At 32.3% G+C, this 27989-nt stretch overlaps 1 protein-coding gene across 1 annotated transcript in view; it reads right to left on the reverse strand.

Moving 5' to 3' along the window:
- Positions 1-27989, reverse strand: part of LOC102507140 (probable ubiquitin carboxyl-terminal hydrolase FAF-X) — an 82612-nt gene that overhangs the window by 11707 nt on the left and 42916 nt on the right. Inside the window, exons 12-24 of the mRNA XM_032474731.1 lie at positions 27410-27616; positions 24848-24984; positions 23095-23228; positions 18081-18168; positions 15568-15910; positions 14446-14541; positions 13767-13978; positions 12450-12690; positions 11968-12117; positions 11472-11592; positions 3407-3537; positions 2943-3221; positions 162-287 (exon numbers count right to left, since the gene is read on the reverse strand). Of these exons, the coding sequence (XP_032330622.1) occupies positions 162-287; positions 2943-3221; positions 3407-3537; positions 11472-11592; positions 11968-12117; positions 12450-12690; positions 13767-13978; positions 14446-14541; positions 15568-15910; positions 18081-18168; positions 23095-23228; positions 24848-24984; positions 27410-27616 (2265 nt within the window). The remainder of the gene's footprint in view (positions 1-161; positions 288-2942; positions 3222-3406; positions 3538-11471; positions 11593-11967; positions 12118-12449; positions 12691-13766; positions 13979-14445; positions 14542-15567; positions 15911-18080; positions 18169-23094; positions 23229-24847; positions 24985-27409; positions 27617-27989) is intronic.

The following is a 27989-nucleotide window of genomic DNA, read 5'->3' on the forward strand; positions in this document are numbered from 1 at the left end:
TAAACTTACCTAAAATAAGACAGACTCTAAAGTGATCATATCAGATTATTTAACCTCAAATTATGGTAATTTTTATTTATTTATAAGTAAGTAAAGACTGTATCAAGAGTAATAAAAAAAAATCACTCAAGATTCCAGAATTTTCAAAGTTTAATACTAACCTCATCAGATATTTGTTGAGCAAGATGTATTGACACATTTCTAAGCATGCATTCTGATGATGGATTAGGAGTGTTCTGAAGGGCATTTTGTAGCACAACTGCTTGATCATGAGTAACCTGGTTAATCTGAAAAAAATTAACTTACATAACTAAACGTCAAAGATTTGTACATCACAAAACCCCCAACCATTTGCTTCTCATTCACTGTGTCTCCAGTTAAATCCGTTCTCAAGCCCTCCCACACAGCAGATGACTATGCTTGCCATGATACGACTAAGAAAACTAGGGGTACCAGATAGACTTTCAATTTCTTATTCCCTAATTTCTATATTTATACCACACACTTCCAACCCTTTTAGTCTTTAAAATGTTCTTTATTTTGTTCAAAGGTACTTTTGCTACCTATGCTCTAATGTTCAACACCAAAACATGCTGAAGTCTCCACAGCTTATTCTTAGCCATCCTCTCTATCTACTTTCCTTTTACAGTCAAACTGTGGTAAAGACACTCTTCAAAAACAGATGTTTTAAGAAATTTAGGAATTTGGGAGCTGTTCCTATAATCGCTAGGTGGACAAAGAACACTAGGTATAAGGCTCCCAGCTATTCTAATGTCAAATCAGAGAAGTTTAAATTATTATTATTATTTATTGTTATGTACATATTAATTATTTAAATTATGTCATAAATATTTGAAGATCAACTTGCCAGGTGCTACTACATGAGATTTCAAACAAAAAGCTAACCTAGCCCACTATATTATTACCCCACTTAAAATAATCAATGATTCTAAATATGACATCTCTACATATGATTCAAATTTCCCTAGTTAAGAACTAACCATTTCTAAAGAAGAAACATTTAGTTATGTTTCCAAATCAGCCTGCAACTTCACTGAGTTGAACTCTCAGATCATTTTTATTATCTGGGCCAAGTTATTTCATTTCTTTAAAGCTTAAATTTTTGCTTTCAAATTAGGAAGTAATAAGATTGACTCAACAAATAATTTACACCAATGATTAAATGAGGTAAAATATAATGATTAACATAGAAGAACTCAATATACTTAGACAATTATTAATTTGCCCTAAACAAACCTGTACACAGATAGGAATCACGTAAGCTTTTGTTAACATTTCACCTCAATCAATTTGTGGCATACAACAGATGCATAACAGACTATTTCTTGTAAAATGGTATTTTCAAACTGCTAATTCAATTTCACTAATTAATTAGGGTCTAATTAGGGTTAGCAAAGTCTTACAGCACTTTTACACTGAAATTATTTATTAATATATTAATTTCTAGTTCAACTCAAATAAACTGATACAAGGATTCAATATGCTCTGCAAGGTAAAAACAACTGTTTCCTTTCACTTATAATATTGACAGAACTGAGCATTTTCTATTTAAAAAAAAAAGGTGTCAAATTCTTCATAGAAAAGGAATTAAGTTAAAAAAACAAGCAATAAAAATATAAACATGCAAAAGATACCATAGTTTTATTTTACTTAAAGTTATAAATAAGTTCTTAAAACCATGAGAAAAAAATACTCAAAACTGATTTTACTCAATAGCTATATTATTTATCAATTTGTAACTCTTTCATATATTGTAGATGGTTCTACAATAAGCACATTTTTAATACTAATTTTTCATTTAGCTCTTTACTAGAATGTTGACAATCTGAAATTAGATCCTATCCTATGTTATCAGTTGTACCCTTAATGGCATTTCCTATAGGGAAAATGACAGGAGATACATAAAATTGCCCTGCATCTCTACTTCATTAAGCCCTATGGAAAGGGTCATGAGAAAAACCTACCTGTTTCTATATAAATATACACAGAAGTCACAATACAAAATCATACTTAAAAGACAGAGAACTACAAATTTCTTCTCTGAATTTTATTGTACATATTTAACCCTTTTTAACAAAAATTTCAAAACTATATAAAGTAGAAAGGATGTAAGTAACCCTCAAGTACCCATTATCTAGGTTCAATAATTATAAACAAAAGTTCAAACTTATTTCATTGACTGCCCCACTAACTGCCCAAACCGCCCCAGGATTATTTGAGAAAGTCCAGATATCCAATTTTATTAGAAATGATTTAGCATAACTCTTCTTTTACTAAAGCCTGCCATATTATTATCCCACTTAAAATAATCAATGATCTAAATATGAAATATCTACAAATTATTCAAATTTCCCTAGTTAAGAACTAACCCATTTCTAAAGAAGAAAAAAAAACCTGTATCCTCAAAGCATTTTATCTTCAGCAATTTAATGAAGTCATTATTTTATATAAATAAACTCAAACTTAGTTGAGATTCAATCTTTGCCTCAAAATCCCTACATATCTTGAGAACAACTGGTGACTGTGCTTTAAGAATGCCACCAGGGTAAAGAGATTCTTTGTTAGCTGTGGTAGCTGCAATGGTCATGATGGGAGGAAAGATGGGTAACATTGCCAAATAAATTTTTCTTAACTACCTGTTCTTAAATACCTTTCATGTTTAAGTTAACTGAAGATTTAAGTGAAGTTTTTATGAGACCAACTGAAAAAAAAAAAAAACCCCAAAAAAAACCCCTTTTTTTAAAGGGACTCAACGGGAATGAGGTATCCTCTGAGATCAGTGTAATCCGAATAGAGTATTTACATTTCAAACAAACATAACTTAATAGATTGAACTGAATTTGCATTCTCTACTTAACATCACTGAAAAGTTTAATTTTAAAAAATAAACATTAACCATAAAGCTTCAAAATTTTTTTTACCGGTTTTATAGGATCTGCACCATCTACAACTGGCTGACAAGCTTCTGCTACAGCTCGAACATGGCCATAACCCACAGCAGTTAACAGGAGTTTGGCTATTTTAAGGCCATTGAAATAAGCACCCCTTCGTGTTTCCGTATCTGTATTTGGCAGGAAGTTATTTCTTGTTAGCATACTCAGTACAAGGGATAAACCACCACTTTTCAAGAAGTGAAACTGAAAGTCAGAGGAATCGTCTGCCAAAGGTGCACCAGCAGGCATTAACATGGCATAAACTACCTGGAAAAAAAAAGGCAGGGTGGGGAGAAACTGTATTAAAGGTGTTAAAAAAATAACTGACAATTTCTATTTCCCTTATCATTACCAAGAAAGTTTTAACTATTTCAAAAGATCATAATCTTATACATGTTCTTAATATTACCATGATATATTAATTTTAACTTTCAAAAGGAAAAAAAACCAACCTCTGTTAGGTATAGGACTCGAGAGGCAGAAGGACCAAAGAAAAGTGAGTCAAGAGATGGTCCAAGGTTATTTTCTCCAAGTTTTGCCTGGTCCAAACAAATAGTTCTCAATTTTTCTATTGTTGTGCTATCTGCAAAGAAAACAGACATAGACTAGAGCAAAATATAATTCATATGTTCTCAACACTTCATACTTAATATACTGAAGAGTATTAAGTATGAAACAGCATGTATAAATTCAATTAAGCTGAGGTATAAGATCAAATGTTACAAGACATAACTCGACCTGGATTGGTTAATAATTGACCAGGGCTCTTTAACTGTCAACATAAAATATGAAAGGAACAGTTTCCTATCCAGGGACCTCAGATCAACAAGTCCTCCTTCATCCACTGGAGACAGTTGAAGAAAAAAACCAACAAAAAACACAAATAAAAACCCTGGCAACACTGAAAAGGAATTAGTGCTTCTTGGAACACAAAGACAAGCTCCTTCCACTAAGTTACCAATTTTTCTCTCAAACGACATTATGTATAAACTGTTTTAGCTTTAGTGAAAATTCTGAGTTTCAAGAGAAAGTATACCATATGTAAAATAAGGAAAACCATGCATTTTCTTTTACCATGATTATCATAAAGATGGATAGCTTAAAAAAACAAACACAATGGAAAATACACTCAAAGGATAATTCACTATTAGAAGAAAACTTAGCAGTAAATCCTCATGATCTTAGGTTAGGCAATGATTTCTTATATAGGATGCCAAAAGCACAACTGACAAGAGGAAAAGTAGATAAAATGGACTACATCAAAATGAAATCTTTTGTGCATCAAAGGACACTAGGAAGTGAAAAGACAACTCACAGAATGAGAGGAATATGTCAAAATTACATTATTCAATTAAGGGCCTGTATCTGAATATACCAAGAATATTTACAATACGAAAATAAAAAGATAAAACACCAAATAGAAAAGTTAACTAATGACTGCAAACAGACATTTCTCCAAAGACATACAAATGACAAGTAAGTATATCATTAATCATCAAGTAAATGGAAATCAAAACCACATTAAGACATCACTTCAAATAGGATAATATAGTCAAGTTGAAAACAGTACAGGTATTGGTGAAAATATGGAGAAATGGAAACTTCATAGTTTATTGTAGGTATAGAAAACAATGCACTCACTTTGGAAAACAGTTCTGCAATTGAACAATATGTTAAAGATACAGTTATTATATAATCTAGCAATTTCTCTCCAAGGTACACATCCAAGAGAATGCGAACATATGTCCATGCCAAAACTTGTACATAAATGTTTACAGCACAATTCATAATAGCTTCAAAAACAGAAAGACCTCAATGGCTACTAAAGGATGAAAAAATGTGTTATATTCAAATAATGGAATACAATCCTGCCTCAGCAAGAAAGGAAACTTCAATTATGACACATGCTACAACATGGAGGAACTCTGAGAACATTATATTAAGAAAAATAAGACAATCTCATAAAGACAAATACTATATTAATCCACTTCCATCAGGTATCTATAGAAGTCCAAGTTACAGGTATATGAAGTAGAATGCTGGTTGCTCAGGGCTGGGAGAAGAGGGTAAACAGGGAGGTTTTAAATGGGTATAGAGATTCCATTTTGCAAGCTGGGAAAATTCTGGAGATTGGCTGCACAATCAATGTGAATACACTTAACAACACATAACACATCAAGATGGTAAATATTATGTGTACTGTACCACAGATTTTTAAGTGTGGTCATGGATAGTAACAATGAGAAAACATACAAATTGAGTTTTGTATACTTTTGAGGGTTAGTATACAAAACAACTGGTCTGTATTTCTCAAAAATATCAGTCATCAAAGTCACCAAAAAAATTACGTGTTCTGATTTGGATAAAATCTGAGGTAATGTCAGAGCTCTTACTCTTAAGAGCTCCTGCTCTTAGAAAACACACACTAAGATGTTTTAAAAAGTACAGATGAAAATGTATAGGTGTCTATAACCTTCTCTCAGAAAGTTAAAGAACTAAAGAATCATACAGCAAATGGATTGGCTAATTATAGGATTAAACAAATAAGTATACATAAAAGGATAATGTGGAGTGAGGTTGTCATCACCAGAGAAGATAAGTTTCAAATATGGAAAGAGGGAAAACAAAAGAAAGCTTGTAGAACTGGACTACAACTGCAGATGCTGCTGTAACCTCATGATCTTTGAGTAGAGACACACACTTTTATACATATAAAAACAAGGAAATAGGAACATATGTATATATTTACACATATTATATTTAATTACTATACATATGTATAATATGTATAATATATAAGATGTATTATATATGTATAAGTAATATATAAAATATGTATATAGTCCACTATATATACATATATATGTATGCAAATGCATACAATTTCCTACCACTGTTCACTGTGAGGTGAGAGGAGCAACACACCTGAAATAAAAAACACTAAGTACCTGTATCTTACCTTCTAAATAACCACTTTACGTTAAAAGCAATCAGGATTCAGGCAAAAGGATCATTCCAGAGTAAGAGCAGCAAAACTAATTCATTTGCTCACTATTCATTCCATAAATTTTGCTGGAAATAAAATTTGGGAATTCTGACTTGCCCCACCACAAAACAGTTTAATGTTTTAGCAAAACAGTAAAGTTCTACTGTGATTTTTCACACTGTCAAGAAAAAATTTTTTTTGAACAAGAAATATTCTCAAACACTGATACCAAACACAGAATGGTTTCAGAGCTTAGCTTTTGCTGCAGACTTAATGCTTCTTAATGAATTCAACCTCTAATTACAAGGCAAACAGTGATTTATATGAAAATACTGCAGTAAACTCATGAAGATACCAACACTGATTCACAAGTAGTCAGCCGTCCACAACTGCAGGTACAATGTACAAGTGTTCTACTATATGCAAAAAAAAAAAAAGTCCATAAAAGTTTCAAAAAGAAAACTTAAATTGTTCATGCACTGAACATTACACTAAAACCAACTGAATTAAGGAATTGTAAGTATACTCTGCTGCAGCCTCCCACCACTTTACAGACCCTCAGTGTCTCTCTGAAACTCATTGTTTCAGTGTTGTTCACCTTGCATCTTGTTCATTTGCTGTTTTGTGTGTACCACTTACTTGTTTCTGTGAAAAAACGGCTACTAAAAAGTAAAGTGGTCAAAACAACCCCTCAAATGCTAAGAGGGAGCGTAAAGAGTGCTACTTCTCAGCAGGGAAATTAAAATCTTACATACTTTGGAAAGTTGCTTACCAATGAGGGCTGTAGAAGTAGCATTCACACAATAAAGCAGAAAGAAGCTGAAATTTGTTTAAGTGTTAGTGTTGCCCATACAATGCCTAAAATGGTCTCTCTGGTTCATAATAAATTGCCTGTAATGTCTGAGAAAACATTAAATGTGTGGCTAGAAGACATGTTACAGAGCACATCCTGTTCATGGCGAAATTGCATGTGAAAAAGCAGTTAGCCTCCATGAGCACTGCTGTGAGGGTGTTAATGAGAGGAAGACGGAAAAGGGTAAAACTAGTAAGGAGAAGCAGGCTAGCTATGTAAATTAAAGCACTACAGCCTAAAAATCTAAAGATCATTGGGGGAAAGGACACAGTTCAGTGGCAGAGATCATGTTTGGCATGAGAGAACTCCTGGGTTCAATCCAAGGTACCTCAAAAAAACCAAACCAAACAAAACAAACAAAAACAAACCAAAACCCCCCAAAACCCAACAAACTTCTACCAGTCTCCTACCCCTCAAAAAACAAAAACAAAACAAAAAAAGTAAAGATTCTGGATAACTGACACTGCCTGACGCTGAGGTAATACCATCTTTTCCAGAAGGACTTGAGAAATTTATAGAATAAAAAGGCTACTTTCCATAGCAAGTCTTCAACTGTGATGAAACAAGCTTCTTCTGGAAGAACATGCCCAGTTGTACCTACAACCATAAGAATGTCAAGCAGGCCCCCAGGGTTCAAGACGTGAAAAGGTCACTTTACTCCAGGGCTGTATGGCAATGCAGCGGGTCACATGATCAAGCCAAGCCCCCTCTGTTGAGGAAATAATCCCTGACCCTTAGAAACAAAAAGTGTCTTTCTCTGTTTTGGCAATATAACAAGAAGGCCTGGGTGATGGACATCTTGTCCTTGGCATGGCTCCACTAATGCTTCATTACTCAAGAGAAGAAATAATTTGATGAGAAGGGGCTGCCATTCAAGGTCCTCCACTGACAATGCTCCTGGTCATTCCTAATCTCATTTCTCTGCCTCATGTAGAAGTGATATTCCTGACTCCTAACACTGCCACTCCTGCAGCCACATTATCAATGAATCATTAAGTGCACTAAAGGTGACTTACACCGATTTCATCTTTGGCAGATTCATGCTGCCCTTCATATGAACTCTAGTTGCAACATCATGGATTTAAGAAGCAGCTTCACAACTACAGATACAACTGTGTTTACTGCAAAGGATATAAATGGCTGAAAGCCCAAGACAGTCAATGCATGTTAGAAGCCATCATAGAGTGAAGAGAGCTAAAGATTTCAGGAATTTCCCCACCAGTAATGCAGGTGAATGTTGCAAGGAAGTTGGTGGGGAAGGTTCTTATGATCTAGGATGACCCTGAGCAATACATAAAACAGCATAAAGAAACACTTAACAAGAAGGAACTCAAAGATCTACTGAAATCCTCTACACTTGATAATGATTTATTTCAGGCAGATTAATCAGAGGTAGCAGAACCATCAATCTGGATAGCTCAAAAGTTTGCAGCAATCCTTCCACAGGTACCAACTGCTAAAAGATAAAATCCTCAAATACAATCGTTCCAAGGAAGGAAGCCTCTGTGCCACTTAGGGGTAACAACATGCATATACCACTGGACCATCCATTTGATTATGCAAAGAAAAAGAAGATACAGCTTCCTATAACAATGTTTCTAACTGAAGCACCTACAGTTGTGAAACCCTGAAGTCCCAAGATTTGAAATTTTCTTAGCCTTCAACTTTCAATGATGCTGACATTATTGATCTCCTCCAAAGCATCAAAGTCTGCAACCCAATTCTTCAAACACAGACAACCCTTTTGACCTATTGCCAGAAGGTTCAAGTTAGCCTAGAGTTTCATGGCTTAGTTACAATGTTCATATCTCACTGCCTCACCACATCAGCACACTACAGGCACCATACAGGAATTACTGGCAGTGACGATGACAAGAACAACATTATCAACATCAACATCATCATGGTATTAAGACAGAAGAATCAAGACTTTGGTGAACATTTACATAGTGTGTTTGGAAGGGTAAATTTCTATTTTATTCTACTGATAATTAAATTTTGTATTTGTACTTCGGTCTTAGTAATGCTATTTTATTATTTTTCCTTCAGGTCATTAAAAGAAAGCAATCTGTAAGTGATAAAGAAAGGTTATGTTGTTGCTGATGTGTAGTTAGGTCCACTGGCTGTACTGAATAGCATAGACTTTTGTCACTATTCACTAAACAACACAGTATAACAACGATTTACATAAAATTTACATTGTATTAATTAGATATTAGAAGAAATGCAGAGGTACAAAGTATATGGGAGGATGTGCACAGGTTATAAGCAAGTACTGTGCCTTTATATGAGACTTGATCATCACAGATTTTGGTATCCATGAGGGTTCTATGACCAACCCACCAGGGATTCCAAGAGACAACTGTAATACTGAGCAATATACTTCCACTATGTCAAAGTTAAATCAAACAATAAGAATACCCATTTCTACATAAATTTACAGCAGATATATTTTCCAAATTCAAACTACAGCTCCTGTAACATTTTTAAAACCTTGATATAACTGCAAGGAAATTTCCGTATTTCAAAACACAGTCAGCTGTGCAACTGAAGAGCTTCCCACCTAGCCTGAAATTCAAAGTGATTAAATACAATGTAATCACACGCTAAAAATCAAATACTGAGACACAAGAAAATACTATAAGTGCCTTTTATACAATCGTCATGGAACAATAACCAGAGTAACTGTTTATGTAAAAACTACGTCAAAAAAAATGAAATTTGTATTTTGAGTACCTACATAATATTCTTGATTTTTGCCTCTTGGCCTACAAAGCCTAAAATATTTATTGTCTAGTCTTTATCAGAAAACGTTTTCCAATCTCTATTCCAAAGACTGTTACGAGAGTAACTGGTGAAACTTAAGCAGAAGTAAAACTTAACAGGATTGGCAATTACATGAAAGAAAAACATCAGCATTACTTTTCTGGTTTACACGTGTAATTTGTTGTTATATAGCAGAATGTCCTTATCTGAAGAAAAGTCGAATTACCATCTCAGGGGATGACAGAATACCAGACTAATTACACTCATACAGTTTAAGAAAGAAAAAGTTGTACTGGACCTCCTACTTTCTATAATTTTGTGATTTCCTCTATGGCAATAACATATGCAGGGTTTCACAGAACATAAAGTTTACAGCAACACAAACAGCCTATTATAGTAGAAATACTGTAAAATGTTCATAAAATGAAACAACTATATGAAGTAATGTAGGAAAAAAACATGAAAATGTTACAACAGGCTAAAAGAGTCAACTGAGAGTTGTATCAACATAATCCTCAACAAAAGAAAAAACAAACTAGAATAGAGTAAGAGAAATAAAATGCTAAGTAAAATCGATTTAGTAAATCCAAAATCACATTTGATGAATAAAAAATTTCCCACGGCACAAATAAAACAATGAGAAAATATGAGAAAAAAAATTTCAGATGTCTAAAATCTGAAGCAATTAATCTTTTAACTGATATGATCCACTGAGTACCCAGCACCACAGCAAAACAAGATTTCACCCAAAGGTAAGTCATCATAAGATTTCAGAACTCAAGGTTTTTGTTTTTGTTTTTTTAAAAAAAGCATTCTCAATAGAAAGAAAATTAACATACAAATGGCTTCAGTCTTCCTATCAGTCAACAGTGCTATGAAACTGTATTAGAAGAAACTTCCAATCTACAATTGTACACTCAAATTACAGAAAGTAAAAAAAACCCAATAAAACCATATATAGTGAGAGTTTAGTTATATTTAAATAAGTGACCTTAAAAAAAAAGTCTGCTTCTCATGTACCCTTACTAAGGAAGAGTATATACTTCAGCAATGGGGACTGACTCAAGAATAAGTCCCAAGACATCATATACTAGAGGATCTACCATACAAAGTCCTATTTAAAAAAAAGCCCCAGAATGGTAACTGTATCAAAGAGAAACAAACTGGAGCAAAAGGAGAAAATATCTGAGAAAAATAGAGCTTAATATTTCTGACTATGTGGAAAACTGTTTTCAAAAATTACTGAAGAGAATATGCGAGATTTGGCAATAAATAGCACAAAAAAAGGCAAGCAAATGAAAAGGGGGAAATTTTAAAAACCAGAATAAACAGGTGTGAGAAAGCTAGAAGATTTTCACATATAGTCTTTTTTAATGTTAATAATATATTTTATTCCCATTATATTTCCAGTCTTGAAAATATGAATAATGAATATATGTTTGAGTAAAAACTAAGGGATCACAAAAAATGTAAGAAATATATTTTCATCCACACTATATACATCAGTGTATATTTCAACCTGACATAAAAATTAATAATGTAAACATATTGTTTTAGAGAGAAATTGGTATATGCAATAATGATAGGTAAAATATCAAAACAGATATTCTTTTTGAAATAGAAATGGAGGGTAAGGATCAGTGAGGTAGATGACTATTTTTTATTACAGCCTTTGAAGAATCCTGAATTTCTGAATTGTGGCATTCGTTAACTAAAGATAATTTCTACATTATATGCTCCAAAATATTATTTCATCCATGGGAAATTTGTCAGCAATGATATAAATGACACATGATCTATGTTACAGACTATACAACAAAGCATATCTCACAGAAAACAAAATTTGTCCATCATACAACTTGTCAGTAACAGAGGCAATGTGGGGAAGGGAGTGGAAAGGTATTTTTCTTACCTGGTGGCATAAGTTTCATAAGTATTCTTGCTCCATCTCTAAGAGTTGGCATATTCAGACTGCTACCTAAGTCTGCAATTTGCCAAAGGAAAGAGATATATCTGGGATGCTGTGACATTATCTGGAATATAGAATATAAAAGTCATATATCTGTAAAACATTTTGTTATTCAGTATTAACCTAAACTTTTTCCCCAAGTAAGTTTTCTACTTATTTTTTTCATATGCCATTTTTACTACCTGAAATTATCTGCCTCTCCCATTTTTTCACTTTTACAATTCCACTGATCCCTCATGATGCAAACTTAATCATGTATTAAGCTTTCTAAGCTATTCTGAGTAACTTTTTTGTGATAGGTGTTCAGTTTTGTAAACCATGGATTTCATACACATTTCTTTGTATGATCAAGGAAGAATGTACTTACAGTTATCTACTTACCACCCCCAGGCAAAAAACTTTTCTTACAAGAAGAATGTACATACAATTATCTACTTACCACCCCAGGCAAAAAACTTTCCACTTCTGGATTAGGACCATCACTGTAGCGATTACAATGGTTTCCAGGAGATCCAGTTGAGGAATCAGAAGAACTATCAGGGCTAGAAGGCATATTGGAACTTACTTGTGTAAGTTTGGCTGTAATTACCTGAAAATGATAGCATATATTAGTAGCAAAGACAGTAGAAAATACTTTCATAAAATACAGAAACTAGATACAGCAAAAGGCTAAAAAATATTTCATGTTTTAATTTTAGAGCTACAATTTAAAAGTTCTACCACAAATAACCACTAGTAGTTTATTTTGTCTACTATACTGGTGCCAAGATATCCACCTAATTTGGGGTTATAATCCAAATACCTAACAACAGAAGACTGCACACAACAGTTAAGATTCTCAAAATACACTTATGGAACAAATGAAAAAAACACCCTAGATGTTTAATTTTGGGAGAGTATCTGAAAATTATATGTACTTACTGATTTATCTTTTAAGTTTAATTGACCAATTAGCTTTCTGTCATCTTCAGAATCTATCAGCTCACCACCCACAAAGAGTTCAACTTTTGTATGTGCTAAATTTGCTTTAATACGATTGAGAATACATCGTCGTACTGAACCAACTGTATCATTTGTATGAGACCATATGTCCAAGTCATCAACCTGTCTGCCATGGTTTGGAAATCGAACAATAAGAGAGAGGTGTTTACCATGGAATGCTCTGAGGGAAAAGAAAAAAACAATCATACTCAGTGGATGGCCAAGACATAAAGCTATAAATTTAACATAGTCTCACCAAGCTTTAAGAGGAAGGAATGCTTATTTTGTTTTTAGGATATCGAAAATAACAATTTTATGTTCAACTATAAACACCATAATTAATGTTGGAAACATGACACAGTTACATTCCATTGCTATTAATCTTTGTCTTTATGATTGCAGAACAAAAATTTCTACTAATGATAAATTATAACACAGACATGAATAATACATCATTTAATTTTAAGTTATAAAAGCTCAATTCACCAAGATTATTTTTAAATGTGGAAGAGATGATCTCCAGCTTGGGACTGCCAACAAAAGTGTTAAAATGCATATTTTTACTTAAAATTATTTAAAATTGTTAAAAAGAAATTCATTCCAAAATATTTACCCGGTTATATTCTCTTCTCAAGAGTAGATACAAACTTCAAAAATCATATTAAAGTAGCAATTTTACATTTTTCATTTAAAATATGATAATTTAAAGAAATCTGATGGTGCTTATTCTATAAGATTTCCCTCTAGATGTATAAATTAGAAATGCCATTTAACCTATTATTAAATAATTTAGTTTGTCATTTAATCATATCATTTATATCACATAATTTATAAATAATTTAACTATACCAATTAGTTTACAGTAGTTTCTAAATTTAAAGAAATCTTAGCAAAAACCATTTAAAAATATTCTGTCACATTTGCTGAATAAGCAGCTTTAAAGAACTTCATTTTTAACACTACAATCAAGTAACATCAAAATAAAAACATCAACTGCAAAATACCAGTGCCACCCTTAATGGATAGTAATAGCTTGGAGCATAATATCTCTCCAAAATAGAACTCTAAAACTTTCTATATTTTTAAAAAAGTATCTCTGAGATGCAAATAACATTCTTAAAAGGCAGGGCATTGAAATCTTGAAATTAAAAATTTCTTTATTGTCCTTTTAATCTGTATGTCATAACTTTCCCAAATAACTGGCTAAGAAAAATAAGTAACTGCAAATTAACATCAGAAGATCAGTTTCGTACAAACCTTGACATAGGTAGAATCGTTCTTTCCTCACGATAATCACTATCGCATTCATTTATATATTCCCTTAAAACAGTTAATACCCGAACCATTCGAATGGCTTCCTGTCTTGCACAATTAATACTGTCTTTGTCACCATCCAAAACGCACAGTGTATCGTATGAAGCTTTCAAACGATCAAAGCAAGACTGAATGAAGTCTTCATGGATAACAATCTATAGATAAAAGTTCAAGTCACTTCGAAATTTAAAACCAAATGTGACATTAATCCAACTAAAGACAGTAAAATTTCAACTTCTAGGTAACTCTTAATCACAGTGTACGTAATCAGTAACAAAACACAAAAGGAAGCTGATAGTAAGAAAACAAAGAAGTATACATCAATTATTAAAAAAAAAAAAGCCTAGACTGAGTATCAAAGTAAAATTTTGGCTGTTTCAGCATACAATAATAATTATACTTAAAATAATCTTAGCCAATTAAAGATAATTATCAAGAAAAGAGTCATTGAATTAGTATTTTGTAAGGGACAAATGTGCATTAAACACTTAAATATTTTTGACCAGAGTTAAAAATTAATTTTTAGTTTTTAAATTAATTTTAAGTTTAATAAGATTGTACTAAACACAAGATTACTTTCAATCTAATTGTAGTGAAAGTTTTTATGCACTTCAGTCCTCACCTGATTGACCTGTAACCTGGGGCCAAGGTTTGTGTATATCTCTTTAAGGAGATCTATAGCTCTGTTGGCAATGTCATCATTACTTTGAATTACAACCTAGATCCAAAAATTAAAGTATTAGCAACATTCAAGATATATTTTAATTCGGCTCTTAAGTCAAAATTATATCCTCAATTCTTCCAAGGTGTGAGATTTTAAGAAATTCAAATAAGTGAAAACATTTACATGAAAAACTCAGAGCAATCCTGTCAACCCTAGAAATTTACGCACATCTTTGTCACTTAGCTAACGAAATCACAGGTTTCACACTATGTTTAGAGTCTTATGGCTGTGAGAGGGTGTTTCAGGGCTGACCCTTTGAGATGTTTGGGGAAGGGGAAAAGAAAGGGATTAAGGGGACATGGACACCAAGCTGAGAAAAACCAGTGACTTTAACAAAAGACCACAGCAAATACCTTAATTGCCTACGGTTAACAAAGATGAACATCCAAAATAAAATAAGCTGAAACATAATAATGTCATTTATATAACTATGTGATACACAATTATAATACAGTAACATATTTTAGAGATGGTAACAAGATTTACTTACCAAGATGAAAAATGCCATACGTAGAATACAGCATTTTTCTCCCAGGTACTTAAACATATAACAAATTAAACTGTGTCTGTAAAGGTATTAATTTATAACTCCTTCCAACTAATAATCCCTTCTGTCCATCACTCATTTTGTCAGTAAATGTACAATAAATGCAAGATGAAACTTATATGTAAGTAAGCTAACAACTTTCATAAAGGGAGGGGTAAAAGACTGTGCAGGCAGACAATAGTTGAACCTGCATACATCTGGAAAAATTCTAGTAAAAAGAAGCATTAGTGTTAGATAATTTAAGGCAGGTGGAGGAGGATCCAAAGCAGTGGGAAGTAAGAGTGACATAATAAGAAGCTTAAGATGAACAATTCCTAATTGTATCCTCACTGCCACCCCCCAATTCCTAAGACAAGCATCAGAGTAGGATTAAACACACATGACTTATAAACAACATTATGATTACTTAACCATTTTTTAGAAACCACTTCATGTACAATGTTTGCAAACATGAGTTCCTACTTCATACTTACCCTCCAAAGGTAGTCTAATCCTATTAGTTCTAGATCATCCATCATATAGGCTCTTCTTTTTGCTACTAGTTTTCCTTCTCGACAATTAACAGCTTTGAAGAATCGTTCAAAACATTTCATTCCATTTTCAGTTAACAGGAGAGGATCAAGCTGAAGTACATTACTTTCAAAGAAGTCCTTATTAATATCAGGATCCAAGTCTGGTTCATCCCCCATTAACTTGGAATACCACTTAAAACAGGCTTCACGATCACAAAGGTAAACTGCATTCTCTGCTAAGCATTTCCATATTTGTTTTGCCTGAGGAGCACAGAGCCACAGTTGGCCATCCTTCAGTAAAAATCTTGGAAAAATTAAAAAATCAGGAATTAGGTTTGTGCAATTTTATCCTCAAACATCATTTATTTCAATATATCTGAAACAAAACATTTACCACATTCACAATTTAAATAAAGTATTCTCTCAAAAGAACTTACTTCTTAACTGTATTATCTAGCAGTAAAAAAAAAACAAACCCTGATATTAGTTCATTTATTTACTAAAGGCTTCTCTATGCTCTCAAGAAGTTCAGACTTTGAAATCAGGTACTAATTTAGTTCTCTGCTTATGTTACTTCACTGCAAAATGGAGTATTACATTAAGTGGTTTTCAAAGAAAATTGAATGTTGTTATAAAAGAAAGTTCCTCAAAAATTTTTTTTTAATTTCTGAAAATATTATACTCAATATCTATCACAATAAATAAAATAATCTACATACTTTAAGCTTATTTCTATGTCAGTATGCACTAGTATGTTTTAGGAAGTTCTCCTCAGAGGCTTTTTAGTTGTGTGATTAGTAGTTGTCCATTAAAGCAAGACTACAATGAAGCTGATGATTCTGCTTAAAGCAGTCTTCAGTTAGAAGTAGTTCCTTCAATTAGATTCTCGTTTCCTCTGGCATTCCTCTACTTACTGTGTGTTATTTCTATGATAAATAATGAAAGAAAACAGAAGCTAATTTTAATCTGAATAGTAAGTTTTCAGTTTTTAATTCTACCTAATCCCTCTGACTTACAAATGAGCAACATGAGGCCCAGAATAATAAAATGCAACAATTTTCAAACTAAGGCTCCGAAATAAGTTTGAAAAATCACTCTGTCATAGAAACTTCAGAAACTTCAAAGTGAGACACACTAGATGAGTAATTCCAGTTCCACCATACACTGGTTGTGTGATTTCAAACAACTTAGTTTCCCTAGATTCTTTTTTTTTTAATTTCAAAATGTATTATTATTTGTCTTACAGGGTTGCCAAGAGAATCTGGGATTAACACAAAGCAAAGTACACACAGTAAGCATTAACTCTTAGTTCCTTTTCCCTTTAGTGAATTGCATTACTTGGTATTTATGGAATAGGAACTATAAAAGGTCTGATTCTAAACTTTGATAGAGTAGGTAAATTCTAAACCATTTTTTGTATTCCAGTATATCAAAGGGATACAGTACACAGTCTTCAATAACAGTGGCCCACTATGACAAAGACTCTAGATATGAGGCAGAAACTTTTCTGGTTAAAAGACAGAGGGATGGTTAAGAAAAGGGAGGGAGCATTTAAAATAAATGCCATAAAATCTGATGACTAGAATTTTTCTAAGTTGCAATGTGTAAACACTTGCATCTGGAAAAAGCATATCAATCTGGCAGATTTTGACATTCTTAAGTTATCTATGGATTGGCTTAGAAAGTAGATTATATGTCTATCTAAATATTTCCCCATAAATTACTACGTGGTTCAGTAACAGAAATACAGTATAAAACATAATTTAAAGAAAAATTCCCCAAAAATATATGAAAATAAGAAATGCAAAATTTTATTAAAAACTGACAATCTGAGCATTCTTTCTTAGTATACTTATGATTCAAATATATTTTGTTATGGGATGGTAACTGAAATCCTAAGAAATCTGTCACTTTCAAGCTATACAGCCATATCCATACATACATACCCATGTCATTTAAAGCTAAACATTACTGAGTAAATTCAGTATTATTGAGCACTGAGCTTTGGCTTAAAAGATAAACTATTTTTCCTTATCCCCATCTTAAGTAATGTTATTATATATACTTGTAGATGGCCTTTATCTGCCATTGTTAGAATAAACAAAGTACCAAAACATGCCAACTACCCTGTTCATTACTGCCCATGAAAGCATTAATGAAAATGTCCCCGCTGACTGTTTTCCAGTCCTATAGTTCAAAGTATGAAAATGTATGAAAAATAAACTTTAGTTTCTAACATATATAAATATAAGCTCTATTCTTCAAAAAAAAAAAAAAAGTTTAGCCAATAATTAAAAAATATTTAGTAATGAATGTATAGGAAATGTTACATTAGCTTTCAGCAATGGTTCTTATGTGGGAAAATATTCCAGGATGAAATGGCCACCTAAAAAATACTTTGCTATGAGTAATACTAACATAATGAAGAATTATGTTTGCCTTCAAAAGGACTGCACTAATTATTTAAAACTAACCTAAGGAAGTTAAGCCGTTCTTGAACTTCTTGAACATGACTATATCTACTTCCAAGCCTCACTGTTTGTGGATCGTAGTCTTCATTGTCTGAAAATTAACAAAAATTCTGTATTACACACATGTATATCCACATCACTGTTGACTTGAACCAAAGGAACTAAGAAGTCAGCAATCATTTATCATTAATAAGCAAACTCTAATAGTGGAATTCAGACAAATCTTACTGCCCCCACAAAAATAAACACTTACATAGTTGAAATGAAAATGTGACCTATTCAATGTGCTATCAATAGTAATTTTTCAGCATAGGCCCCCTTCAATTTTTCACATATACTTAAGAAATTCCATGAGTAAAGTCTATGACTTTTCCCCCTTCACTTTTTCTTTTGCTATACTAACACTTGCCATTGTAGTGTTTTAGTATACACAGTAACATTAAGAGCATTAACAGAAAAATTTAAGTGACAGATGTTACTGCATTTGATAGTTATCATACAGTTAGCTCAATTAAGCAGGCTATGAATGTCTCAAATTAAAACAAAAAACAAAACTAAACAACAAAAACAAAAAACCTACCCTTTTATTATGACTGTGAAAACATGTATTGGTAATTCAGCCTTTCCTAGGCGGAAAGTCCTTTATTTCTTAAACATAAGTAAGTACTTCGGACTTATTTTATCAACATTATATGCTGGGTGAAAAATTCTCAGTGTTTGCCAATTAGAAAGTAAAGGAAAAAAATAAAAGCATGTATTTTCTTTAAAATTCTATGGATAGTATTTTGTGTGTATGAGATGGTTCATTGAAAAAGGCAGAACTCAACTAAAATACGAGTTTACAACATAAAATCCTGTCTTAAAAAATTCTCATAAGGTTATTTTTCTAAATATGAAGCAAAATAAGTCACAAAAGAAGAAGAAGGACTGGATAAAGTTCTCTGCTTGAAAATGACTACATTGGTTTGTGCAGAACAGAAGATAGTGGGAATAAATGCCTCAGATAGTGTTGTCAAGCCCTCAGGAATCGAACACTTTTCAGAATTCTGAGGCAAGTTATAGAGGATTTGGAAATTATAAAATTCCTCTTCAGCAATTAGTTCCAATATTTCTCAGTTAGCATCTGTTGGAATTTGTAACATTCTCAATACTGATGTCAAAGAATTCTAATTGTATGGGCTTCTTATTGGTAAAAGTAACCCAAATCATCAAAATGACAAGATTTTACATACCATTAAAAACTTGAATTAGAAGTAAAATGTTGATTTGCTATAAAAGATTGAATAAAAAGAATGCTTAAGATTTATCAGGGTTGCACTAGGAAAGAGGAGGCCCACATACCATGGCTACTTTGAACTTCCACTTCCACATGCATAAGCATTATCTGCTAGCATTCCCAAAATTTTATTGCTTACTTCCTTGAAAGCATCAACTACCCAAACTTCAGGTTTCCAAAATTGTAGAAAATTACTTTCAATGACATAGAAGTTTCCTGATTTTTCAAGAGTGCCGATTTTGAATTATGCAGCTAAACTCTAAACTGCCACTACAGCTGCTTTTTATCCCTTAGAGCTCTTTGTCTAAAAATGTGTTTGCGCTTACTTGGCAGAATTTGTGGCAGAGGGAGGGAAGAACACACAAAAGGGTAGAAGCAAGGTGTAAGTTTCTTTTCCAAAAAATTTCAGGTGCTAAAATAATACAAGAAATTATTCTTTACTTATATATACCAATTGTTTACAGTCTGCCCATCTGTTTTATCAGCTTCTATTTATTCACATATGTATCATTTTGTGAGCCATTTGAACGGAAAGCTGGATACTTTTACTCCTTAAAACTAGGTTTATTTCTTAATAACAAGAACTTAACTGATTTTAAGATTAAGTAAAGATTATTAATTTGACCTATATCCTATATTAAATTTTGTTAACTGTCCCAGTAATGTGCTTTATGCTTTCCTTTTTCACAGCTCACAATCAAATCTAGGCTCACACATTGCATGCAGTTTTTTCCTCAAAGTTAAGAGTTGCCTGAGTTTTCTAATGTGTTTTTTATGGTTAAAATGGCTTGGCCATTTTAAAGCACAAAGCTACGTATCTAATGCCATTCAATTTGAGTTTGGTTCCTATTTCCTCTAGTTAGATTTGGATTATGCACATTTGGCAAGAAATACCACAAAAGTAATGCTACATTTTCCCCATACATTGTCACCAGAAACCACTTGTCATGATGTCATCTCAGTTTATCCCACTATTAATGTCAACTGAAATCACTTATTTAAGGCATTGCCACCAAGCTTCTCCACTAAAGACTTATAACTTTCCTCTTTATAATTAATAACTTGTGGAACAATACTTTGATACTATGTCAGTATTATGGTCCTCATAAAACTTTCAATCAGTTTTATCATCTATTTTTTTCTATACTTTTTGTTGACATTTCCTTCCTTCCTTCCTTCCCTTCGTGTATTTATTTATATCATTATGGACTCAAGGACTTACACACTGAAAACGTCATGATTCATGTTATCATTCTATAATGCTCCAATTGTCACAGATTTGGCAAATGAGAGCTGACTCTATTGTTTTGATACTGCAATATTGATCTGTATAAACATTTTCTCATTTTTGAAAAAGGCATAATACTTTTCAAGTCTTATATTTCCCTGTGGTAGATCTAGAAACAGTCATTTCTCCAAAGACCTAATAGGTTAATAAAATGAGTAATACTAGTTAAAAATATTATTTAAATTGCAAAAACCAATAAACATTTAATAGCACTTCATGGCTGGGGGGGTAGAAATCAGACAAAATTACTACTAAGTGAACAAAATTCAGCATGTACATTAAACCAAAGGAAATACTGAGGAAATATTCAGGAACCCCAGAGTATCTTGTTGCATATGCTTGAGGGGATCCATGCAATATGCTTCTTATTGTATATTCTTATACAATCACCACAGTTTGTGCTATTATTAGTTCTATATCTACAGAAGTAATTTAATGTTAAAAATTTTAGTAGAAACACTTTGTTACGTATTTAAAATTCAATTACTTAAAAAGCGTCAGTCAGGAATCCAAAATATTATATTAAGGAGGAAAAAAGTTAGCAACAGATGATATGAAATCAACTAATTCAGAGGAACTCAATAAGGCAACAAAACTTCAAGTGCCTGCTATATGCCAGACAGCATCCTAGCAAGCATTAACTCCATTCTAGCAAGTATTAACTCATATGAAATTCTAAGTATTATTAAAACCATTTTATAGATTTCGTAAATCCTCACCATAGACAGCTTTAAGTTACACTGATATGACGTGGTGGAGTCAGGTTTTAAATCTAAATATTTGTAAAACTTACATTTGTATCTCCAGCCTTGCAAAGAAGGAATATAAATATGGTAATAAAAGATTGCGGATGTTCTTGTAATCGTGAAACTAAGATAAGCTAAGAAAGCAAGTATAATGGAACAGAAGATCCTAGTGTACACGTGTTCTACCTGATCTCATTGATGATTTGGACTTCAATTAATGACAATGATATTAAAGTAACAAAAGAAATCATACAAAGACAAATAAAAATGATTGAAGTTAAGTATCTAGCTGATTTCCACTTTTAGAAGAAATCTTAACTGGCATGAAGGAGGGCTTGAACACCAAGAAAAGTTTGAGGGCATTAAAAACTCAAGATAACTACATGCATATTTAACATTTTCATGTCACTGATTTGGACTGCTCTTGCTACAGAAAATAAACTACAAAGTTTCAAGCCTATGGTGCCTTCCCTGTCCTACCATTCTTCTAAGAAGAAATCCTGGTACCTAATAAACAGGACTGACTGAAACCAATTTTAGCACCTGATGCTTTGATTGCTCTTTTGCCCTAAGACTAGAGTGGACAGTATATCAAACAGGAGATATACAGTACAATCATTTAGGTTATCTAAAGAATCGCTTTATTTTTCCAATATTTTAATGTAACTTATTTAGGTGAGTATGTATTAGCAAAAACTTGGGGATGTTTACAAACACCTTATTACACAGTCATTAAAGGTACAAGCACATGCACAGAGTCTACTGCTCTAGTCAAATAATGAGTATTACAAATATGTATGTAAATCTAATGCATCATGTCAACTGAGCAGTGCTTTCAGTTCAAAACTAAGCTTAATTCTGTCTTTAACAATGGGTAAGAGAAAGTTTTTCCTCTTCATAGTCAAATATACAAAAGTGGGCCTACAAGGTGGCTGGGGTTTGTGTTTTTATTTGTCCTATGAACTTGGTGTAATACATAGGTAGAGACATACAAGGGGTATTTTGTGCTCCAGCACACATAGATTCTAATAAAACGGTCAAAGAACAAACAACATTAGAATTGGTCTTTATAAACCACAAAAAGATAGCTTCACATATGGCACTACCAAAAAGTTTTCTGCTGACATCACAGGAAAGCTTATCACAATATGCTTAAACAATTTCATATTTTGAGAACAAATAGGACACATGATGGTCACTAATTTAGTAAAACTTTAACAAGTTCTTTAAAGAATAGAAAACACTGTTCCAGGGTTACTAAAATCAACTGTGATTATGCAAGAATAGACTTGGACAAAAGTAACAACAGGAGAATTATTAAGTTTCTTGAAAAGCAGTAAAAAGTGATGGCAGTAAAGAAGGAAAGGTTTAAAATGGGTACATACCCAAGAGAGTAGCAACCAATTATAGGTACAATATAAAGTTCCAGAAAACAGAAGGAAAGAAATCAATTTAAATGGAAGAGCAGGAGGACAAACAAAAAGGACCTTGAAAAGCTGACCTAGAGTTTAAGTTGTTTAAGAGTTAGGAAGTCAAGTGAACCCTTAAATGAATACAATTTATAAAACCAATTAACTTCCACTTTTTGGCCCTTTATTAAAAATAAACATATTGTCATTTCTCAGGTAACTAAAATGAGGTCAAAACAAAATACAGGGAGGGAAACCCATGTTGATTCCCGACTTAATTTTAGTTTGTAATACATACCTCTAGCATACAGTCGCATGCTATTCATATAAGTTGCAAGGTTTTCTGCTACCAAAGTAACTAAGGCATGATTGTGCTGAAGTTGATTGATTAAATCATGACGATAAAATACATGGGGACTTCGCTGAGTTTGACTAAAACGAGAAGAACTTAACAGTATAATTAGGCAAGTGAATACTACTGTAATGTCTACAAGCTATATTCTAACTACTACTTTTAAAAAGTTTAAAATGCTTCACATCTGTAGTAAAATTTGGTCAATATTCTCCTGTTTTAATAACAAACTATCGAGAAACGTGAAGAGATTAGCTGATGCCTCAAAACATAAATATTTATTCCAAAATTCTTATTTTACTTGAAAGTTGTCATTCAGTATTCTCCAACTTCACCCATGATACTAAATGTATATAAAACTAACATCACAGTATATGTGCAAATTTACATGTTCAAGGGTATTAGCCACTGAAAGTTCATTCTAGAAACTAACTCTGCAGCCAGTTTGCCCATAGATATTACTAGAAAGATACCTAGTTCCCTTCTTGCTTTGCCAATCAACTATCACATCATAATTAACCTACTGGAGATTAAATAACCAGCCCCAGAAGGGTGTATGAATAACGAACCAGAAAAGGGGGATGTTTGATTTAAAAAGGCATGCATCATAGATCAAATATAGTATAAATGTGTCCTTCACAAATAAATATTGTTATTATTAGATTATTTCAAAATTTCCTCGAGTATTTAACTCCATGGATTTTCCAATTTCATGTAATTTTCCCAGCATTAGAAAAAAAAAAGAATAAAAATTCAACTTGAAAAATAAAAATATAGAAGTATCACAATTCTTCTAACATAAAAATTCTATTTACATGCATAATCATTCCAGCCTAGAGCTATAAAGGATCTTGGCAATCATGCAGTTGTCTTACACACACAAAAAGTATTTCTTAAAGGATAGAGAACTGTCCTAAGATTATAGCTAGTCAGACAAAACTAACGTTCACTACCAGGAACCCTAATTGCATTGTAAATATTCTTGCCACGACATCTAGCATTCTTCATGTTATATTTTTCCTCTTCTATTATTAATTCCAAATATACCACAAGAAAATAAAAGGATAAATTCTTCTAGTAACCGCAAATCAGTAACAAGAATCTTACCACATAAAATTAGCTATTTAAGAAAAATCTAGCTACAATAGTGAAAAAACCTTTAAAGACTTGTCATCTTTCATAATTTAAATCATGTTTAGTCTTATCTTTGAAAGTTAACTGTTAAATTCACGAAAAGCACCACTACCCCCATACTTTCAAAATTACTACTCCCTAGTATGAATTTAAAACTAATCAAAAATATTGAGAAACATGTCAGAGTAGACAAATTAAGAATATATTAAAGACTGTATGAAATACTATAATGTGGAACTAAGAATGAATATTGGGCTAATGACGAATGAGATAAACAATCCATGCCATGATAATGTCTGGAATATTTGCTGGAATTGAGGTAATTCTGAATATTAGAAGGCAATATCTTGATTCATACTTAACTGGTATGTAAAAATGGATAAAATAAACTCTGTGTCAATAAAGTAAATGAAAACAATAAAGAATTCTTATTTTGTTCTAAACTCTTCATTAAGCTTCTTGTCTTCCCACTCTTCTTTCTTTAAAATTTGCCTTTCATGATATGGTATTTGTTTTCAACCTATATAAATAAAATTGAGAAAACGTTCTATATTAAAAGCCTTACCTCAAGTTTTGAGGTGATTCACCAAACAAACTGCAAATTTCCCTTATTTGTTTCAGTGCAGGAATTACCCACTTGTCATTTGTGCGAAGTTCTTCTATAAAGCGATCTATCCACTGGATCTTTTGTGTGTCTCGATCCTTACACACAAAAAAATTTACAGTTATATGGACCAGTATTCAATACAATTCTACCTTCAAATTATTTCAGGAATACAAAGTAGAAAAGTTTTTAAGCTAAGCCTCATAAAAATTATAATGTAATTTTAAGAGTTTAATGAAAGAAAATGCTTTAAGTATGTTCTTAATTTGAAATTATCACCAAAACTCCAAATGTTAAGAATCTACTATAAAAATTCAGTGTTCCATAGATTCAACTACATGTGCAACATGGTATAAATCCCAACTTCAGGGACAATCATAAGAAATCTGGTTTTTAAAGCATACACTTGAATGTGTGCACTGCATTTTTTCACTGTTTTACAAGGTTCTTATACTATAAAACTTAGCAGAAACATACAATTCCAAGTATTATATATTGGTGTAATATAGCCTATTTTCTAAAAAGATCAAGAAAATAACAGTATAACAGTATAACTTACTTTTTTAAAAATAAAAACAAATCAATACACAAACAGAATGTTAGTGAAAATGGGCACAAATTTTCACCGAAAGGAAATCTAAGAATGTTAAACAATGTTGTAAGCATAAGTTTACCTCTAATATTCTGACATATTTTCTTTTTATCTACAATCACTGGTAATCACAAATTCAGGTCTGGATACCTAACAAAGTTTTTAATTAGAATGACTGTATTTCTATGCACATTTGGGGAAGAAAGGCGATTCTGTTGTTTAAAATCTCACTCAGATGGTTATTTTTGCAATCATTTGCACTCTCTTTTTAGAAAGAGAACATGGTCCATATTTTAAGTGCTTTCACTGAAAACTATGAACTATCTACTCACACCAACAGCCATTTTAATAGCTGTACAATGTGGTGTAGAATGTATTTAGTGTAGAATGTATTTATGAATTAAACTCATTTTCAGTTTTCACTATAAATAATGCCCTACTGTATAAATGTCATGCTGTTTCCATGTATTTCCTAGGAAAAAATTTCTAGATGTGAATTACAGAGCTGAATTTTGTATTCATCTTTAAGGATTTAAAAATTTTTTAAACACATCAATACTAAATATGTTATGACTAACTTTAGGTTGGAGGGCAGAGTGTGACACACTTATTACAATTTTCCATTTCTACAACAAATGAAGGCTGATAAACCTGAAAAGGCAACTCTTTTACCAAATTTCACAAAGTCCAATATTCATTAACATGGCAATGTATAAGACCCTATGGCTGGCAATGATCTGAGTAACTAAATTAAGAAGTAATACAGGAGCAATAACAAATGTACTCTTTGATACTGTACTTCTCTATTTAATAAAATATAACAGCTATTTGAGATACTGAATGAAGACTTAATGAACAGTAAAAATCAAGTACCACATAACAGTTATCTAACTAACTGAACTGTCTTTTTTCTTCCCTTTGATAAATGTGAAACTCCAAACACTTTTTGCAAATACAGTGTATTACTAACTACTGCAACAGAAAAAACCTCTGTGTTTTTATTTTTAAAGAACAGTAGGTTAGAATAAATGTTAAATTATATATTCCTCAGAATTGGAAAAAAACCCAAAAACCTCAGTTTTACAGAGACAGTTGGACAGTGAATGACATCTTCATTTCTTAAGTATTTCAGGTAAAGAATGCTCTCTTCTGAATTTGTTCACTTAGCGGCAGATATATACATACATGACAGCGCTTTTCTAAGGCAATCAGGTCAGCAAATACTTCTGAACCTTCATAATTATGTTTTTAAAAACATGGCAGTATCACTATGACCTTGCCTTGCGTTACTATATTCAAGTCCAACCAAAAGCACAATACCCCCCCTGACTAAAAGCACCCTGCCAATTTTTTTTTTTTAAAGGGAATACAACATTATTAAATTCTTTAGCCAAGCTGGGAAATCTCTGCTGATAAAAAACCCAGAAATGAACAAACAAAAAAAATCCAGAAATTGGTCCCAGAATCTAAGTGAAATTAGTATAAAAATGTATGGTTAAAATTAGTGAACATTAAATAACATAAGTTAAATGCAGTGAAGCTGTTGTGATTTGCTGGTAAGAAAAACCTCTATTTAGAAAATTCTGTTATATTATATTAACTTGTTTTGAGCAGAATTTAATTAACCTTACTTTCAAAGTCACAGGTTTTAATGCTTCATGACTCCATTTTACCACCATATGCTTAACTACAGTACTACTATTATGAGTTGTTTAACCTGTACAAATCCTTCTCAAAGGAGGTAAAATGCTTAGTGAATGGCAAAGAAACTTGTTGGAAAAAATAGGAGGAAGCCAGGCTTACATGGAAAAAGGAAGGCAAACCTTTAAAATTCCTTGGAATAATTAAATAAAGGAATTTTTGTGTAACTAAGCCATTGTAATTCTGAAGAAAACAAGTCAGAGAAAGTGAGCAAAGAGTCACTCCCATACCTGAGAACAACTATAATCTAGTATTTTTATGTGGGCACTGAGAGCTAGATCCATGATGTCTACAGGCACATCATCACTATGAGCCAGATTCCAAAGAAGGTTCAACACTTTGTGTGCCATCACACCATCTTTATCATCTTCTGCAAGACGACGTATCAGTTCAAGTAGCTTTTCACGTTGCTTTTTACCTGCATTTGTCCAACTTGCCTAAAACAAATTTAACTTATGTAAATATCACAAATTAAACATGTACCAAACTAGGTCATCACTGCTTTAGTTACATGGCTTTGGCTAAACTACATTGAATTCATCACACTGACATATCCAGACCAACAGTGTAACTCATTTCTCATTTGAGAAAACTAGTAGTATTCACAAGGAAGACTATCTAAATTCAGGGAGGAAAACACTCTCCATTTACAGCTTTAACTCTATCACTATTGACTTTATATAATAAAAAGATGACTAAGAATACTTGATGTAAAATATGTTAAGTTAAAATTCAACATCAAAAAACAAACACCTTGATTCAAAAATGCTCAAAGGAAGGGTGGGGTACAGCTCAGTGGCAGAGTATGTG

The sequence above is a fragment of the Camelus ferus genome, chromosome X, assembly GCF_009834535.1.
Source record: "Camelus ferus isolate YT-003-E chromosome X, BCGSAC_Cfer_1.0, whole genome shotgun sequence".
NCBI lineage: Eukaryota > Metazoa > Chordata > Mammalia > Artiodactyla > Camelidae > Camelus > Camelus ferus.